Consider the following 20,000-nt stretch of genomic DNA (forward strand, 5'->3'; position numbering starts at 1 on the left):
TTGGCGTTTCTTGTATAACATTGAACGGTTCTAGAAGGTAGCTTAATTTTGATTGATCAAACTTTTGGAATCTTTTGAGACTCAAATATTAGGCTGGTTGACACGGACAAGTCAACCTGAAGTCGGTTGAACTTTACGTTGAGGTTATTGCTAATCCCTTTTTGTCGATATCTTCAGTGGCTCAGTTGTCAAGTACACATCCCAAAGCTCGTTTGAATTTCCAGAGAAAGTTTCAGCCACTGAAATGTTATCCAGCTTTGAGAAAGCGTACTGGAGAATTGAGCCACTATCAGCCGAACGTTGGTTAACTGTCATCACATACTGAGGTTCCATTCACGTTTGGCGCTACAACTCGTGGTGGTGGGGGGTGACTATACGGGGAGGCTCCGCCCGAAAGGGATATCTGGCTGTGACAATGTGTAAAATCCATAATGATCTTTCCCCGTTGTATCCGAGACGGATCTTTACCAACACCTCAAATGTACACACACACAATCGTTAGAAATTCTGAGTTAAATTATGTTCCGAGACTCAGAGCTGAGTCTGCAAACGGGAGCCTACACTACAGAGAATCTGTTCTATGGAACAAGATTTCCTCAGAGATTAGAAACCCGCCTAGCTGAAGTATCTTTAAAACTTCTTTTCATGAGAAAGATTATTTAATACACCATGAATCATTGTAACTCTTATTATAATTTGATAGTCAAGTAGCTCCTGAGAGTATTTTAGTTAAATTTTACACACGATTCTTAGGAAAACCATGTAAAAGTGATACAATGTCGTGAATAAATAAAGATTGATGATGATGATGATGATGATCTTTGGAAGGATTGATGAACATTGTTACAGTACGGTTATAACACCTACCTTACCCAGTTTTTGTTTATTTCAGATGAAAACGCTCATTACCGTCCGTTCCTCCAACTGAACTGGAGCTAACCCGAGTTAATGCTCCATGGATCTTCTTGTTCTTGAGCAAAAGCCTTGTCAGTTCAGGAACAAAGAAACCGTCGGAGAATAGGATCAAAGTGGCCGGGTTTAAATCCCGGAGGCGACGCCATAAACCGGTTAAGTCAGTCTGTTGTTGGTTTTCTTCCTTGATCCGAGAGGTTTTTCTCCGGGTACTCCGGTTTTCCTTCTCGTCAAAAAGCAACATTTTGGCAAATGCCGCTCGCTCTGGAGATTGGAACAAACAAGTTGGATGTGTTGCCACTAAAATCATATATAAGTTACTTTAAGTAGCCTGCGTAGCAGGCGCTAGGAAATAAATGGGCGAAAAGAAAAAACGCGCGCGAGGGAGACACGCGCGCGCGTTTTTTCTTTTCGCCCATTTATTTCCTAGCGCCTGCTACGCAGGCTATACTTTAAGCAGCTGCGGCGAAAAGTGTAATTTTTTTTTCCACAACACCGAAGAAAGAGAACCCTAATCAATAATCCTTGATTACTTTGGAAGCAAAGGACTATGAGCATTCTACAGGAGGAACATCGTGAATTTTGGTTTTGCGGAATTGACCGTTTTTGGAATCGTTTTTATGGTTTTGCATCGAAAATATGCGACTTTTTGGTTTTTTCGTCTCTCTCGTTTTCCACTTTCGGAATTCGGTTTTGAATCAAAACTTAGAAAAGCGATTATTTGCTGTAAGTAAAAAGAAAATTTCCGTCCTTTTGCAATTGTGGCTTTTGCGGTTAATTTTTTGCGGTTTTGTGGTTTTGTAATAAAGGAGCTCACCAGATTTGATATAACATGCAAGCGCGCATGAAAAATACTCGCTACGTTTTCCTGCTTTTTTATTTATTGATTTAAGAGTTTATTTTTTCACATCGAGGTCAAGGATAAGTAACCTTAAAAAGTGTCTCAAGGATGTAGAAGCTAACATTAACTAAAGGAAGTTCTATTAGTTTTCCTTATAGCCGGAAAATCTTACTGTCCATTTTCCATCAGTTAGCCAACTCTTCAGGCACATTTTTGGGCGCTCCGCAGTTTAAACTCTCGCCACGTTTCGTATTTCGCTACTCGGTTCATGGTCCACCAACAATGTGAAGTATTCAATCTCTCCTTTTCGTGATAAAGCTAATTGATAAAGGAATTTTAACAACATTACGGAGCCTTCCGTTATGGCGCACGATTACTGCGGTACGCTGTTTGGGATGAAGCATTTAATCAAGCTGAAGGAAATGAAAAAAAAAACCGAAACCCCCTGTTTAGTGATTTCGAGAACAAAGGAACGAAGCAATAAAATTCAAATTAGTGATTGCTTTCAAAATTCGACCCTACCCAATTTACGATCATTAGAGAATTGTACATGTTAATTTGGTTCTCGCTAAGGCTTTCGTTCTTAAACAATAGCTACTTTTTGCAAAACTTGGTATCGTAGCTAAGCTGTAGGATGAAATATCAACTACCTAAAGCCTATGAAGCCTTGCTAAGGAATTTCAGTCCTGCTAGCTGTCAAAATTGGCATTTTCTGTCTTTCTTGTTTATTCACTTCAACAAACAACTCTTTTGATTTCAGTTAAAGCTTTGTCAATCAATCAAAAGCGAAAATTTACTGAAACAAAAGAGCGACGTGTTAATATATTCGAGGATATTGCAGTAATAAGAGTAAACTGTCGTTGCTCTTCCGATACATTCTTGAAGCTTGAATCACTGAGAGCGGTCAACCTCTCAATTCACTACTGAATATTTGCACGCGACAGGAATTCAGAACAAATTTCTATACAGACGCTCTGTAAACGCCAGCCCTACGTAAACTACGGCCAGCACGTTGTGAGCAAAAGGTTAATTGCCTTGTACTGCACTAAGATGAAATTTGAAGATGTTTATGAGGTAAAGGAACTAATTGGAAAGGGATCTTTCGCGGAGGTAAAGAAATGTGTTCATCGGAAAACGCTACAGCTGTTTGCAGTCAAAGAAATCCACTACATCAATGCAGAGGAGAGAGAGAAAGTCGAAAAGGAGTCGGAGGTTTGTATGCTTTGATATTGGCCCAGTGGAGAAGGGATTTAGCAAAAGGTATCGAGTTAAGGGCGATGCTTTGAAAGTAAAACGCGCGGTTTTTATGGTTGAGTGAGTGCATCGCAAAAACGATTGATCAGTAAGCCCTGGCTAAAGGGTAGCTGGTCGTAGTGAGAATAAATTTAATCAGTGTTCAGGGCTGTGAAAACATCATGCTGCATAGATTACTTGTCTGCGGACTTAGAGCGTCTGTAATTAAACAAATCCACTCAAAGGAGTCATTTTGATCACGGTTATGTTTGTTTTCAAACCAATTCTTCTATAACTTAGTGCTGTAACCGTAAGTTTCTGATTTCAGTTGGCAATAAATGTTAGACTATTATATGAAAGGAAAAGTATTTTTTTCTCAATACTCTGGATCGTTCTATATAATTTGAATATTTCTTAATAATCAACGGTTATGTGGCTTATCATATATTTTAACATCAACCAATAGTCTTAAAAGGAAGTCCTGCTTCACTACTTCTAGCAATGACATGAACCAAAACCTGCACCCAGAACTGACTCGCGATTACTTGTGATTACAAAACAAACTGAACTGCTAAGAAAATACAGCTTTATAGTGTCATCAGCATTTCGGCTATAATTTAAACTTTAGGTTAATTTACTGAGTTGTCTTTCAATGTATATGATATCTCGGGTTAGTATCCATGAATTCGTTATTCAAATAACAATATAATTAAACATGCGTTTTAAAAACTTATTATGTAGAATCTGGTAGGCTTAAATTTGGGGCCTTAAAAACCCTATGTTATAAGAAACAAGTTCTTATTTTGAAATAAAAATACACACTTCAGCATGAAAGAAAACTTAAAGTTTATAAGGCAATCACCAAATTTACTGTACAGTATAAAACATTTATGTGCTTTCTGGTCTCAAAATCTTTTTCTCTACTTAGCACTAAGGTTTGGACCAGCCTATATTACGTTTCAAAACACGTTTCTCATTTTTGGATTTGAGATTATTACCCAATTAACACGATACGTTAGCTAAATTGTTTTACGACTTCCGCCGGGTCTTGATTGTTTACAAAATATAGTCCAATACTTTGGGTTTGCTAATACTCTTGTTGCCAAATTATCGCTCAATAAAAATACTTTTTTTCACGGCACAAACACAATTAACAATGTGATCATTATGCGTCTTTTTTCTACTTCAAAAATGGTTTTGGCTTTTTGATTTCCAATACAAAGAGACCTCTTGACCGTTGCGCTGCTTTTCAAAGTAGTGTTAATGGTCTACTATCTCATCAGCATGTAAAGCCGGTTAATGAAAAATTTTTTTCGATCGAGCGGGTAGTTAAAATCGGTCTGGAACTGTTTTTTTTTTTCAATAAAATTACCGTAAAAACCCGAGACTACTCAAGGACTTGGATTTTCCCATGTTACTCATAAACAGGTTCTTACATAAATTTTAATTAGCACAAATTTTTTAGGCTGTTTGGGGTCTTCAAGAGGTTCTTACTTTCAGGAACATAAACTCAGCTCATTTCTTAAAATAAAACCTGAAACCATTACAACTACAGTTGGAGAGATAAGGCACTGTGTCTCCAAAGAGGATCCTGAATGTTGACATATCTTTTTGTCCAAGTTTACAGAATTTTTTTTTTTAAAGATTTTAGAAAATAAGAACCTGTTTCAAATTTTAGGCGAAACGGGTTTTTGTATAGACGAGGCCTAACTAGCAAATTTTTCCCAAGAGGTTATTAAAAACCAGGTTAGTTTTTAGTGGCGGGTTTTACTGTACTCTTTGCCCAAATTACATTTATGGATTACTTTTACTGTCATTACAGTGATATTAATATGGCAGGGACCAATATGAGGTCTCAACGAAGAAAACTTTGTTCCCGGAACAAATGATTTCGGATACCCATGAATGGAATGCTTGCTCTGTTCCAGGCTTTCTTTTCGTTCGTTATAACACGGAGAAGTACAAACATGCTTCGCGATCTTGTGACATTTAATTTTTCTTTTCTTCGGGGGCAGGGGTTTCTTTCCCTTTGTGATATTTGGCTTTTGTTGTCTCAGTGTATATTAAACCACTTGCTTGATCAGATGCTGGACATAAGCTAGCCTGCGTGGCAGGCGTTCGAAAGGGAAGGGGAAGGGAATTAGAGCGCCTTAGACATAAGCATGAATAATTCTTCGCTGCATTTTCTCTTTCTTTCCCTGTCTGGAATTCCTAGCTGTTCCAAATGGCCTGTCAACATTGATCCCAATGCCCCAACTTTATACCACTGGTCCAGTGGTGCTTCAATATAACGAAGACCCAGGGGACTGACAATTAATATGTTTGTTATAATATAACGAGGTTTCGATATATCGAATTTTGTTTTTCATATCACTATTTTTCTATTACTGGGGTTAAAAAAATAGTTCGTTATACCGAGGACTTTGCTATATAGAGGTTTTTTACATGAGGCAGAGATTTAGGTTCCACTGTACAACTCTGGTCTTTGTATCCCACAAACTCTTAAACTATCTTGCCAGGACTTGATACTTCACTTGCTCTTCCATTCCTATGGTCGTTTTCACACCTGTTAGCCGATGGTTGCCAGGCAACAAATGGTTGCTTAAGGTGACCCATGGTAAAGCAAGACTCCCCGATGACATATTTCTCAGCGATCCAACACCTTTATTGGAATTCTTGAGGTGCCCATAATACCACAGGTGTAGCCACGCCAATGATGATAGTGCTAATAATGATGAAGATGATGACGATTTATTATGATTTATTATGATTATTATTACTACTACTTTATGGCCGGGGACTATATTCCTGAGCCGAGTTGTTCAAAGCTGGGTTAAGATAACCCAGAGTTAGTGCGAGATTTGGATTCAGATATGAAAGCTTAAAAAGCATTTCAGTTTTAATTCCTTTTGTCTACAAGTTGATGATTAGAAGCTCTAAAAATAACAGAGAAAATTATCCGAGAAAATTCTTTTGAACATAAGAAAAAGGAAACCCGGGTTAAATTTAACCCCGGGTTAAGCGCTAATCGGTCTTCGAACAACTGGGCCCTGGACACTACTAATGAAACTATATCATACTTATAAGTATGATGAGGCAGTGTATTCAATGTTTTAGTGAATAGTCTGAAAGCTTTCAGTACAAAACTCACATATTTGTAGCTTTTAAACATAAAGCTGCTCAGTGACGTGAATATCGTCTGCTTTACCTGCTTTACCTGCAGATTCTGGAAAGGCTTGATCACATGAGCATAGTTCGTCTGGAGCAGGTGTTTTATGCTGAAGGAAAAGTGCTAATGGTGTTAGAGTATCTTCCTGGCGGGGATTTGTTTGACGGCCTGGTGTCGAGACCTTATTACAGCGAGAAAGATGCATGCGCATGTGCTCGACAAATCATAATGGCATTAAACTACCTCGCTAGAAAGGGAGTCATTCACAGGGTAAGAAAATAATAAATCATAGCTAAAAATTACTTTATCATTATCGTAATTATGGTTGCAATGAGGTGCACGAGATTTTTATGAGACTTTAGTTCAAACGCTTCACAGAAATCATGGATCTCAGTACGTAAACTGAAGCGTTCCGAACTGCTTCGTTGAAAAAACTTTCGCGAGAGCAAGCCATCTTTCCACCTTTCGTGCATCATCACGGGCTCAGTTTCGTAAAGCAAATCGCTCCCAAATTGATGCGCCTGTATGGTTCAACTGGATAAAACCGGTTTTAGAACCTGTTTATCGCGTGTCTACCTCCAAGATTTTGGAGGTGTCTAAAGAGCATGCTCATCGAAAACCATAAGCGGCTTGCTGCAGAGGTTTCTCAACGGAGTGTAAACAAAAAGGGAGCTTAACATGCCACTACGGCCACGGCAACGAGAACGTCAAAAAGCAATTGGTTAAGATTAGCAAAACAGCACTGCACGTGCACAGTCACGCTTTTTTTTACATTTTATTACCGTCACTGCACGACCACGACGTGAGTTGCCTAATTTCACGTTTTATCGACAACGTGAACATACGACGACGAATCTCTCTTACTCTTTTTGTAAACTTGAAAATATTTTTTGTAAGAATTCAACTCCGGGAGATTTCGCGTACATAAAACATAGTGACCGAATTGGGATAATCTCGCTAAAGTTTCATAGATCGCGAAGTCACTATTTAAACTTCGTTTTTGCCGCCGTCGCCGTCGTGGTATCTTAAAAGTAGGGCGGATAAAGGTTGCGCGGTGAAACGAGCGCGTCCGAGCAAAAAGGTGTGATGCAGTGGACTGGGACTCTGCTTAGAAATGTCGCTTGTTTTCGACTTCTTGCGATGTGGTTTGTCCCGGTTTGTCCATTAGACACTGCCGCTGTCACTTAATTATGGCGGCTTGATTTGTTTTCTTGCACTTCTTCCTCGTTCCTTTGAGCTGGTACGCTGTCTCCGAGAGGCAAATGTTGCTTTTTTTGCGGGAGGTTTAGCTGGAGTAGACAAACATCTCTTTCAAAGGGTTTCCCTTATTACTTTCATGACCCTACCACTGAATTATATTTTCGTTCTACTACTCGCCAATGTCGATGTTATTCCAAAACAGCAACAACCAAGTACTGTCTAAAACACGAAGGAAAATCTCATCGATGTCATCCATGACAAAACTAAAAGACAGCAGATCGTGTTTCATAACTAGATGAGGTGTATTTTATAAATGCGTGCAGCTCGTGCAAGGTGAAATTATACTAATTTCAATCACCATCATATCATCCTTCTTTTTAATTTTGAAAAAAACATCTCATACGTCTTTCTGTTTCTTCGAAACTTCAAAATTAGTTTTCCCTCAGTTTTTACTGTTTATCTTGTTTTGTTTTAGAGAGAAGAACGGAGAAAAAACCTTACAACTAACCTCAATAAATTTTGTTTACATGGGGTTGCCGGATTTGCGACGCATTGCTCGAATCACCGTGGCGCGTTGCACCCGAGAAGCAAAGTTTGAAGCAGTACAACGCCACTATATCAAAATATATCAATCTAATTTTCTGTTATGTTATATAAAATTTATCCCCCTTTAACATATGTAAAAATTGAGGTTGAGAAATGTTAAGCTTTTGCAAACGAAACGCCGAAAGACAATTAGGTAATATGTAGTGGAAGGAGGAGGTATTCAACACTTTCAAATTAAACTCAAATTTTGGCATTATACGACCAAGAAGTTAGACTTATAGGCATACAGATATAAACATATGAAACTGTTTATTGCTATTGTTATGAAAAGAATTTATCTATTTAACATTGTAACTTGAAATTACAGAAAGAAAATAGGATTTCCGGTTTGCTAAAAGGAAAATTTCGCCGGCCTTCAAGCGCACCGGAAGCGCGGAAAGAGCGCTCGTGCCAGTCCTACTCCGCATCACACATTAAATGAAGAGCGGAGCGCTCGTTTCACCGCCCAACATTTATCCGCCCTGCTTAAAAGAGAATATAAAAAACGACGACGGCGACGTCAACGAGAACGCCAATAACGCACTATAGGTTTAGACTGGCAAAACAACTGACTTTACGCGTGCATCACGCTTTTTTGTACATTTCTTTGCCGTCGTTGCTCGACTACCACGTGATAGTGTCTAATTTCACGTTTTGTCGAGGACGGGAACACAAGGCAACAACTTTCCTTTTCTTTTCCTGAACTTTGATACAGTCCTTTAGAATTCAACTCCAAAAAAATTTGCCAACATTTGACGAATTAAACGAGATGGAATAAGCGCGGCAAAGTTTGAGGCAGCGCAAATTCACTTTTTAAGTGACGTTTTCGCAGCCGTCGCCGTCATCGTTGCGTAAGTTCCCTTTTAAACTCCCTAACGGACTACGTGACAGACAAGCCAAGCGAACGTCTTTGTAAATGCTAAAAGTCATGCAAGAGAGAAACTTTTGCTCGCAGGGTAATGTGGACAAAACGTTAAAAAATAATCGCTCGTCTGCTACAGTGCATTCACCTAGGCTTGCGTTACTCCTTTTGGTGCCTCTCAGTTACAAAGACGAAAAGTTTTTGTTTAAACAGCAGTGTACGCTGGTAAACACGAGGGATTAGATTTAACAGTAAACTTTTTTTTACAGGACTTAAAGCCAGAAAATCTTCTGTTAGCCGAGAAGCCTTCGGAAGACCGCCCACCTATCATTAAACTCACGGACTTTGGAATTGCAGAGTCGATCGAAGGTAACATTTAAAGTTATCGGCACACTGTAATTATTGCAATTGTTACAACGAAAGGCGTCAAAGGGGCTTGACTTACCATTTTTTAGAATTGATGTTGCAAAGACAATGAAATTTCCTCAGTTATTTTGTTTTACAGACGGACGTAAAGTGGTTGATTGTCATGGTAGTGGATCACCAATGTACTTAGCACCAGAAACAATCTTTGAGAAGCCTGTAGGCTTCGCTGTGGACATGTGGGCCTGTGGTGTTATCCTGTATTTGTTACTTGTAAGTCATGCCTTTTCTTTCCCCTTCCACTCCCACAATACGTTGGGTAGCCTGTATACAGACGCCCTCTCCCCTCAAAAAAAAAAAGTCGGGGAGAGGGACTCCCTCTCCCTAATTTTTTTCTGAGGGGAGGGGAGCGTCTGTACACCGGCTATTCGTTGGGTACCAGAGGTTTTTCCCCGCCTGCGACGAGGAGCCTCGTGCGGCCGACACGTCTTCGGCCGAAGACACGAGCGGCGGTCACTTTTTAAGACTTGTGACCGAAACCGGAAAGCGCGCATGAAAAGCCTCTGGCACCCAGGGTACTCCCAAAAGTAACTAATGTAAATAAGACAAAAATGCACACTACATGACCAAATTGCGAATATCTGAAATCTCCATTTGTTTATTTATTTCTCTTATTTCGCTTTTTAGGTTGGCTATCCTCCCTTCTGGAACGAAAGAATAGAGATCCTGTTACTGAGTATATTACAGGGAAATTACACCTTTCCTTCTCCCTACTGGGATTCAGTATCTGAATCAGCCAAGGATTTGATCAAGAAAATGGTAGGTTTCAAAAATAAAGTCATAAGTTATTCTCAAAAAATTTAGGCTATATCGGATGGCTTTTCATGCCTACGTAAAAAGCTATAGTGTGGACACCCAACCATTATGTGACATCTCTACTATTAATAGGCCACTTCCGAGTTCCAAAAACGCTCACTTTCAAAATGAGGCCAAGTGCAGTGTTGCATAAGGTGGGAGAATAGCCTCTTGCAGACGAAGAAAGCGAGCAGATCGTCCTTCGGCTTCAAAATGAGATGAGGCTGTATTTGAATCCATTGGTCGTTCCTAGTTGTTTATTTTCAGCAAGCTCGATGATTTTTTTCATTTGTTAAAATTTATGGTTCAAACGTCAACACAACAGTCATCTTCAAGATTTGCTTCTCAGTCATCCTTCTTCTGAATCTACACTGTATCTTTTTTCTTGCAGTTGAAAGTAAATCCTGATGAAAGAATCACCGCTTCTGAAGCCCTACGTCACGACTGGATTTCCCAAGGAGATTTTGTCCCTTCTCTCAACAGGAAAACGACGCTTGTTCGACTCACAGCATTCAACGCTCGGAGAAAACTAAAAGGAGTAGTTTTGGGACTTATTGCTAGGAAAAGGTATGGCGGCCTCTTTCATTCTAAGAACAGCATCTGACTGCTTTACTGTAACCTCAGTCATTACCGGTAATATCAGTAGAATATTAAGGCCGTTCAAGTCATTTCCATTCCATTAGTTTTGCAGCTGCTTGGATGCTCCCTGGCAATCTCCTTATCGAATTTTGAATTAAAATTTGTCCTTACTTTTTATTAACTAACAAAGAGTGTATATTGTGAACATTGCTATTAATATTATCCTGTTGTAATTAGACCGTTAAGACGTTATTAAAATATAGTAAACTGAATTGAATTGACGATAACAAATTGATTTTAAGGCTTTTTCAAAGCTACATTTGACTTAGTTGTGGATTCTCAAATGCGCAAGTTTCTTCTGAAAAATCTTTTCGTAGGTTCTCAACACTAGCTGGTAATTGAACTCAAGCCTATTATGGGAGCATTACTTAGAAGTACTACGGATTCAGTGGATCGAGGGAGGCGGGGGGGAGGGTTTGTCCCCACTCAGAAGTCTCCTGAATTATTATGCTATACTGAATGGTTAACTCATTGGTATGACTATAACGCCGAAATCATTTCAAGTCAATTTCTACTCTAAGTTCCCAGAGTTCCTTGTTGGTACCATTACTTTGAAACTAATCGACGATTGTGTTTTTTTATAGACTCAATTTCACTCCAAATAAAAATGAGGTTCGATTGTCGAGAAGGGATTCATACACGCCTGATCCGCAACTAGAGCAGGAAGTACAAGAGATACTATCACATCAAGAAGAAGAAGAGCAAAGACTTGAAAAGATCGTTGAAGAAGTCAATGGACACAATAATCTCTTAGCTACGTCACCTACCGAATATCATCTTAAGGATATAAAACCGAGGAGATCTCGACAGTTTCGGAGTTCCGTGCACATCAAAGTTAAGGCAGGGGAAGAGAAAACGAGAGAGAGAGCCGCCAGAACAAGGGCCGACGAGACATAGTACTTTATTGACTTTGTCTATTATCAGAGAGGTGGATTAGAGGAGACTGTGAGCGCATGCAGAAGGCATAGTGGATGCAGTTTCTATTAAGACTAGGTCTATGAACTACGAGAACAAGACTTTCTCAATAATAAGTAGTGCGCGCGCGTTAACCAGGGTCATTTTGGCGGGAAAACGTTATAGCCATGCATCATCATCCTACTAAAAGTTTTAGCAAAAAATGGTTATCAAATATTAATAATAATACTAATAATTTATGAACTTATTGTGCGCAAGTTAACATGAGAATGATCAGCTGCGCATTACTTGTTGCAAGTTTTATCATTTTGCGATCAGGAGAAGGTTTAACCGCTTTAACGAAAATAACCTTGTCAACTTTTCTGGTGAAAAAAAAAGAGTAATATTGAGCTTTCCGGGATGTCTACTTTTTAAGAATGTGCAAAAAAACCTTTAAGTCAAATCTCGTTCTCCTGGTCGTCCTTGAATCTAAAGGTCTCCATTACTGAAGAGATGCAAGAAAAAGGAAGTAATTTATCTAAGTTATCATAAAAGTAGCTAAAAGTGTTTCAACGCTTTTTTTGCTCGTGTCAGCCATTAGAAAGCGGGCAGTTATCTGATAGGAATATTTTAAAATATCATCGCAATCTTCAAGGACGCATTAAGCACAGAAATAATGACCGACCTTATGAATTTGACCTAAAGACATAGAGTAGGTTGAAGATAATTGTGTAACTGACTTAATTTCTTCAGGACTATCGGTGACAGTTAAACAATCACTTTTTCAGAACTCGCAATCTAGAGTTACAGTATTATAAATTACAGTCCTATAAAACCAAAAAACCCGCAAGACACTCTTCATTGGCCTTAAAAAACATTATCAGGCTCATAGTTACACAATGACACCCCATTGGCGCCCACGAAAGGGTCACGAAAATCTGGTATACTAACAAGATGTTTAAATAAGAAAATGAGTGAGTTTTGCGTATTTTGATTTAAAATAAAAAGAGTGAGGGAGCGTCAATAACGAGATTTCCCTTTTCACCATTTTTAAGGTGCGCGTGTGAGAGCGGGTCGGTGTTGTATTAAATTACGTTAAGGGACTATTTTGTGAGTGCTCATTTTTACAATGGCTTTCACGCGGTTGCTCAGAAAACTGAATTCGAATATTTTGCAGCGACGATAAAAAAAGTTTGATTCAAAATGTTCATTGGTTGAGATTTAATTAGGGGTCATCACAAGAATCAGAATATAAGAGACAAAAGTTGTGGAAAGCAGGGATGCTCTCTTCATGAAAATTGTTACATGTTTTTGCTCAGGAACTGATTTGTAACCCAAAACAATCCCATAGTGCAATTCAACCCACTCTCATCAAGCGCCACCTCAATTTATAACGTCAGTAGCCTGAGAGAAAATGCGACATTTCCCCACGTCATCACTAGTTACCCCACCAAATGAAGTCCAATCAGTGCTTCTGATTGGTCATGCCGCGATGGAAATTTACTTCAGCCAGTCGTAGGCACTACCCAGATCGAGATAGTGAACCAACTTCCTCCTCAGGCGCTTCGTTTTTCGCATCGTAGAGGCAAGCGCGAAACGCGAGTGACTGGTGATGAACCGCAAGAGACGATGGGAAGGGTCGCCCGTTGTCTCCTTCCTCCTCCTTCCCGCTTTCCTTGGCGTTCACATTTTCATCGAGAGAAAAACGCCTGGGTACGAGGCAGGTAGTGACACGTAATCAGTATGAAATCTCTGTTCTCCTTTCTCAGACGTCATTTCGCGGGAAACCAGTGGTGGCGTCGCGAAATGTCGGCTGTTTTCTCAAGCTATTGTCTAGTCCTATAATTAATTTCGAAGTTCAGGAAAACGCAAGTAAACTGAAATGGTTTCTATTTTAATTAAAAATGAATGCAACCCTGGCACAGCTTTTAATGTTTTGATTTATTTTGTTCATGAACGTGACCAGATCTGAAAATGATTCATTAAATTAAACTTTTCGGTAGCCATACGAGCAAGCCTTTCGGTAACCTGAGATCAGGCTTTATTTTCGTTTCGCTTTGAAAATAACATTCCGGCGGGCGAGGCGAAAAGAAAATAGATTTTTGCTGTGGCCGTTGGAGAGAATGTATGAGAACCGCTAAAATTGGGCCTGATCTCAGGTTAGCCTTTCGGGAGAAGTGAAGGAAATCCAGGGCTTGTACTCAGGTCTCCGTCGAGAATTCGAATTTTCATCTTCAAAAAATTCGATTCAAAAAGAACGCTCAAGACAAAAATGATGGAAAGTAGGGATTCTCTCTTTGAAGAACTTCCCATGGTGTTTAGTTAAATAAAGACCCGACGGAACTAAAGTAAATTTGATTCTTGCTGTCTTCTCATCAGGATTTGGCAAAACTATTTCCTGCCGAAGCTGCCTTAGTTGGAATCGTCGCAAATCTGCTGTCTGAAGGTGCAGGCAAGAAAAGTTTTCAGAAAAGATCAAGAATAAAGAGGAAAGGGACAGTTGGACTATTTACTCTTGGAGCAAACGAGCAAACATAACCCAAAAAGCAAAAAAATTGAAATATTTCAATAGATTAACAGGAACAGCCAAATAGAAACTTTTGAACAGAGTTTATCTTTATTCTTCGCGCGGTTATTACACTGGACACTTGTCTCTCAAGACAGTAAATTCTACTAAGTGGTCTTTTACTAAGCTGTTAGGTTGTTCCTGAGGGAGTGGAAGTCTTGATCAGCAGTAAACCCAGCTCTTTCTAAGATATCTTTCTCTTGTTAAAAAGAAAGAGAACAAAATTCCTGACTGACTTTGGCAGCGCGAAAAGTGAATAATATACAACCTAACTTGTGATCAAGCGGAATTTTGCCTCACTTTTTATAGAGTGGTTTTCGTTTGAGTGTCGTAAAACCAAAACCAAACAATCACATAGGACACAGACAATACATTGAACCAATCAAAACTCGAAGTAATTACATGTGGCTGACGCAAAGCGCGGGAAAATGCATGCGAGCGCGTCACAATTGGCTTTGGTTTTACTTCTGATTGGATGAAAAGGTGGCGCGAATCTTTTAAGCCAATCGCATCGTGTAGAAAGTGCAAAACCAATTACTTTTCGACACTCAAATGAAAACCGCTCTATTTTTAATACCTTGCAACAAATTGAGCTTGACCGCAATGAAATCGTAAGTATGTGCATTGATTATTTAGGACATACTCGAACCAGCATGACACTTACTTGTTTATTACGTCACGATACAGCGATTATTACGTCATTATAATATAATCATTTTGCGTTAAGAGATCATTATGATCTCTTGATAGGATTTGAAAAATTAGCACATTTTATGATAACTGTATATAAATTTCACTTGACGTGCGAATAATAGCTTGAGTCGAACCTTTGGAACTTTGCTGATAAACATTCTAGCTAGAGAGCAAGCTCTATTCCTAGAAACATTGATCAAAGGATAACATACGAAAACACGGCATGTTTGCCTGGTTTTGTGTTTGGTCGGTGAAGTAAATCAAACTGATTATCTACTCAAGATATTTTGAATAAGAATGTAAGTCCTAACACCTTGTTATTGACTTAAGATAACGTGACGGCTTGGCGAGTTCGACCGGCTAAAAAGCACCCTTTCAAATCCTCAAAGCATTGGGTCATTGCTCAATCAAAGCAAATTAGTGTGACTCTGAAATCAGTCTGGATGACAGCGCCTGATTTCAAACGTCGTACCAAAGGGTCCCGATCCTGTGGAGTTATAAATTGTCAATCAAGTACTAGCACCTTAATCTTCTTGTAAAACTGCGGTCTTTCTGCCAAGCTGTGGTACAGCGCTGCAACAGTTGAACTGCTGGTAACTGAACTGCTGAAGTCATGGAATTCGTGTGCCAGTATGATGTAAGAGAAATTCTGGGTCAAGGCTCTTTCAGCGAAGTAAAAAAATGTATCGATAAAAGGACGAGACAAGCCTTCGCAGTAAAGGAGAGAGTTTTCAATACGGACGAGCAGAAAGGAAGAATCGAGACAGAGATACAGGTGAGGTGAAATATTCATACATCGGCGAAAAGTTCTCAGTAAAGTAACACTCTCTAGAGTTCCGATTACGCCGGGGAATTCGACGGACTAGGAATACGCTCGTGAAGTTATATTTAGCCGATTACTTTAAGTACTTAGTGGCCTTGTTTATGGTTGCATTGCATAGAGTGAAAAGATTGGACAAAAAACCATCATTTGCAATATTGAACGTTTATTCCGCCCGTAATACTGCTGACTGAGTAGCAGTTCGGTTTTCGTACCTTTAAATTGTCGAGGTGTTTCTCTGAAAAACAATAATAACTATGATAAATAACGCATAAAAATGAATGTAAAGTGTTAATGATCTTAAGCGTGTGATGTAAAAATAAATTTATCTCCTGTTTCTATAAGAGACAATTGAAGTTCTGTTGGAATGGTGAGGTCACACCACCCTTAAATCTATTCAGTATTTTAAGGAATTATAAACAAAGTACTTTGATGCCGTGAAATCTGCCAAGCGATCAAACTTTTTTGGAAAATGAGTTTTCTACCCCTTGAAAGTCGATTATAGATCCTTTTTCACCTAGATTCGTTTAGACCACACAATAAATTAAAGTAACCACCGAATTGTTCCATCGTTTTGATAAGCTAATGACTTAATAACTACCGCTTTTTAACAAAAGAAATATATAAAGACGGACGAGTTTATGACGACATCTTATTCTTTTTAGAAGAATAGCAGTTGGTCAGTTAATGCACTTGCGGCTAAACTATGGAAAAGAAGAGGAAGTCGGTTTTTGAACTACGTGCTCAACATAACGTGATTTTCTGCATCTTTTAAGAACGATTTGCATCTCACTACTATGTATTAGAGATAAATGAAAATATATTTTCTCTTTCAATTGTGTGGAATATGAAAAGTTAACGAGAAAAGCCCAAGCGTAGGTCCCGTGTGGTTGAGTTATGACTCGTGTTTAGTTTTGTTATCACACAAAGTCAAAGTTTATTAGTAGACCGCTTCAAATTAAAAACTTCAAGAACAGTACGTCTTGTCATCACGCAACGTGATGTGCTGAATTTAAATGCTTATATCAATTTTTTTTTGGTCGCCAGGAGTGCATGAAACAACTTGTAAAAGATTTACTAAATTTTAAATTAAGTTGCATACTTGATTTTTTTCCCCTTTTTTTGCCGCCTAGAAACTTCTTGCCGAAATGAAAGATTTAGCCGGATTAACTAAATTAATTTGCCTGTGCTTTAAGCTCAGTCCAATAACCTCTTTCGCGCCTAAGAAAACATATACGTCGCCTCTCGTCTCTTAGAAGCCGCCACTTTCACATGTAAATTTCCTTTTGACAATAAATGTTAGTCATGTCAGAGACCCTTTCAGGATAAAGACGCTGAATGTAAGATTAGTAGATAAGTTTTTGTTTTTTTTTCTTTAAATCACTGTACATGGCTGCGTGCATTTTTTTCGGTGGCGTGGTACGGCTCCTACTTCGCGCCTCCAGTCGCACGTAAGGAGTCAGTTTCTACTCTGGTGCATTTTAATTTGATCGATGGATAAAGATAAAAAGTACTCTACGCGAGGTTTCTTTCTGGCATGGCTTTTAACCGAAGTCGTTTGAAGTCGCCGCATAAAAAAACCAACTAAGCGACGTGAACGACTTCGTAAATGTTACAAGCCATTGCCAGAAAGACTGAATCCCAAGCAGGGTGGACATGAGTATAGTTAATATACATCTGTAAAGTAAGTATGAGTGGGAATACCGCCAAAAAAGAGCCGGATCAAAATTTTTCCCACGGCCAGGCAGTCTATACATATGGTGTCGCTGCAACATTGAGATGAATTTTTTCTTCCACCAGATTCTTCAGGAAATGAGTCATCATAACATTCTCAAGCTGCACCACGCTTATCCTGCGTTCGATCGATATTACCTCGTTATGGAGTTGGCGTGTGGTGGAGAGCTCTTTGAGGACTTGGTGTCGAGAAATGCTTTCTCTGAGAGCACTGCGCGAGAAGTCATGTTGCAGCTATTTAGCGGGGTACAATACATACACAGCCTTAGAATTGTTCATAGGGTAAGGAAAGTGACTTACATTATAGGTCTTGATAGTTATAAGATGCTGGAAAACTGCCCACCTACCCTTCCCCCAAGCCAAACAATTTGCCCCCAAGTGAGAAGTTACAGTGGAACCCGGTCAATACGGACACCAAGGTTGGGTCAGTTGGCAGAGTGCCAGTCTGCTGAGCGAAAGATCGCGTGTTCAAACCTCGGCCGGACCAAAACTCAGGGTCTTTAAATAACTGAGAAGAAAGTGATTCCTTTGTAATGACATCTGCAAATGGTTTAGACTTTCTGTTTTTTTCGGATAAGGACGAGAAACCGTAGGTCCCGTCTCACAGCACTTTCACTTATCTGGTTCTTGTGGGACGTAAAAGAACCCACATCATTATTCGAAAAAGGTAGGGGACGAAGACCCCGGTGGTGTGGCCAACCTTTCCTGGTATGGGTGAGTTATCTGTACGGAGAGATCTTAATATAGGGATAACTTCATGATCCTCCTTTAGGAGTAATGGCCACCTGTAAACATTGTATATATACGAGGAGACATACCGTAGAGTCCATATTAACTGGGTGTCCGGATGGAGTGGAATTCCCGCACCGTAATTAACAGATTCTCTGTCAAATGTTATGTCCTAAAGAATTCTCCGTACGAGAAGAAAGCATTCTAAATCAGTTTTACTAAGTTATTGATTTCATTGTAGAATATCCGACCTGAGAAACTCATCCTTGGTTGGAAGTCAGTCGAAAATAATAGCCATTTTCCTCCTTTGAAACTCAGTGGCTTTGGTTTGGCCAAGAAATTACCTGGTAAGAATATATTTAACTTGCTGATACAAAGACGTACCATTTGAGAATTGGAAGCAAAACACTGTTAGACCATAAAATCCTCGTACAGTGTTTTACGGTCAATCTGTTGTTTAATTTTACACTTTCAATCTTTTAGACAATTTAGACCTCATTACTTGTCCGATTGAGGGATCTCCGCTCTACCTCGCTCCTGAAACTATCACTAAACAACCCATTGGAAGAGAGGTCGACATCTGGGCATGTGCAGTAATATTCTATACTTTGCTGGTGAGTTTTTTTTATGCCTTACATATGCCTTTAATGAAAATCCATTTCTTCTCTTCATATGGAATAGGAAACATCATCGAAAGGTCACTCGGACAAAGAATCAAGTAACGCATTATTTTATAGGGAACAAGTTACATCAGGACTCCTGGCAATCGTATATATTTTTTAGTTTTGTCTGATCTGTTTCTTCTCTTGTTTTTCTAAGGGGAATTACATCTCATTAATGTATTGGAACGGTTCTTAGACGTGAATCCAAAATTAACTCGCAGTTGCTTTGGTTTACTCTTCTTTACTATACTAAGCTTGTGACTGTGGATACATCTAGTCAGCGCGAGGTTCTCCGCCTCAGGGTAGAGCTTGTTGAAAACTCCGGTTGAAAACCTTTCCTGCGGCTTGCTTTAGCTATGTTAGCATGCTATGCAAACGTGTTCTATGATTAATTTCCTTTCTTGCTCTCAGGGAACAACAACAACAAAAAAATAGCACACGTTTGCTCATAGGCCATTTACTTCCCTTTCTGATTGGCCCATTGCCCCTGTGTGTGTATTATTTGGCCTTGATCAGGCTTAGGGCATAAATTGCTCCCAGAGTATATTTGTATAAGTTTTTGTCTCGTCAGCCACATATATATGGAATTATTCCAAATCTCCCTACAGGCTGGATACCCTCCATTCTGGAGTACAAATCGGACGGAACTTTTTGGACTTATTGCACGTGGAAAGTACAGTCTCCCAGACCAAGAATGGAAATCCATCTCAGATGGAGCCAAGCGACTAATTAAGAGCATGGTAAGAAACTTTTTTCGGGGGCGGAGCAACATTGTTAATACAACAGTAACTTTTATACCCCTTATTTAGGTCGTTTGGGTAAAGTAAATTTAGTACCTCATGAGGTATAGTTTCCAAAATTAGGATTATTTTTACGTGCTGAAATAGTTCTTACACGTCTTTGGTACACCGAAAACAGTGTGAGAGCTGTGTTACATATTAAGTACAGTTGGCCTTGCACTGCAGAAAACACAAATCACAGCGAAAAGAAAGCCAAAGCTACACCAACCTCTTTCTATTTTCTAGTACACCAGCTTCAAACGACTGTCTGCCAGGGAACTATTGTTCTGAAATTAGTGGAAGTGGAAGACACATTGTGTGAACCAAATTCGGATGCAAATCTGATTCGCTTTGTTCCTTAATGGAGAGGTAACTCGAGTTATCGACTGTTATCGAGTCATATTCCAGTTAACCTCTTGTGAAAATTCAAATAAAGATGAAGGCGAGGAGAGGTTGTAAATGCC

The 20,000-nt window shown here is 39.3% G+C and overlaps 2 protein-coding genes across 2 annotated transcripts in view; both read left to right on the forward strand.

Annotated features, from left to right (window-relative positions):
• Nucleotides 1–2,563: 2,563 nt before the first annotated feature.
• On the forward strand, nucleotides 2,564–12,562 carry LOC140926894 (calcium/calmodulin-dependent protein kinase type II delta chain-like). Its single transcript, XM_073376572.1, has 7 exons — nucleotides 2,564–2,965; nucleotides 6,210–6,425; nucleotides 9,072–9,171; nucleotides 9,308–9,438; nucleotides 9,853–9,984; nucleotides 10,412–10,587; nucleotides 11,244–12,562. The coding sequence occupies exons 1-7, from the start codon at nucleotides 2,804–2,806 to the stop codon at nucleotides 11,554–11,556; spliced, it is 1,230 nt and encodes a 409-aa protein (XP_073232673.1). The 5' UTR covers nucleotides 2,564–2,803; the 3' UTR covers nucleotides 11,557–12,562.
• A 2,653-nt stretch (nucleotides 12,563–15,215) lies between these two features.
• The window catches only part of LOC140926895 (calcium/calmodulin-dependent protein kinase type II alpha chain-like), a 5,390-nt gene continuing 605 nt past the window's right edge, over nucleotides 15,216–20,000 (forward strand). The window contains exons 1-5 of the mRNA XM_073376573.1: nucleotides 15,216–15,587; nucleotides 17,433–17,648; nucleotides 18,337–18,442; nucleotides 18,579–18,709; nucleotides 19,366–19,497. Of these exons, the coding sequence (XP_073232674.1) occupies nucleotides 15,426–15,587; nucleotides 17,433–17,648; nucleotides 18,337–18,442; nucleotides 18,579–18,709; nucleotides 19,366–19,497 (747 nt within the window). The 5' untranslated portion in view covers nucleotides 15,216–15,425. The remainder of the gene's footprint in view (nucleotides 15,588–17,432; nucleotides 17,649–18,336; nucleotides 18,443–18,578; nucleotides 18,710–19,365; nucleotides 19,498–20,000) is intronic.

This window comes from Porites lutea, chromosome 2 (genome assembly GCF_958299795.1).
Source record: "Porites lutea chromosome 2, jaPorLute2.1, whole genome shotgun sequence".
Classification (NCBI taxonomy): Eukaryota; Metazoa; Cnidaria; class Anthozoa; order Scleractinia; family Poritidae; genus Porites; species Porites lutea.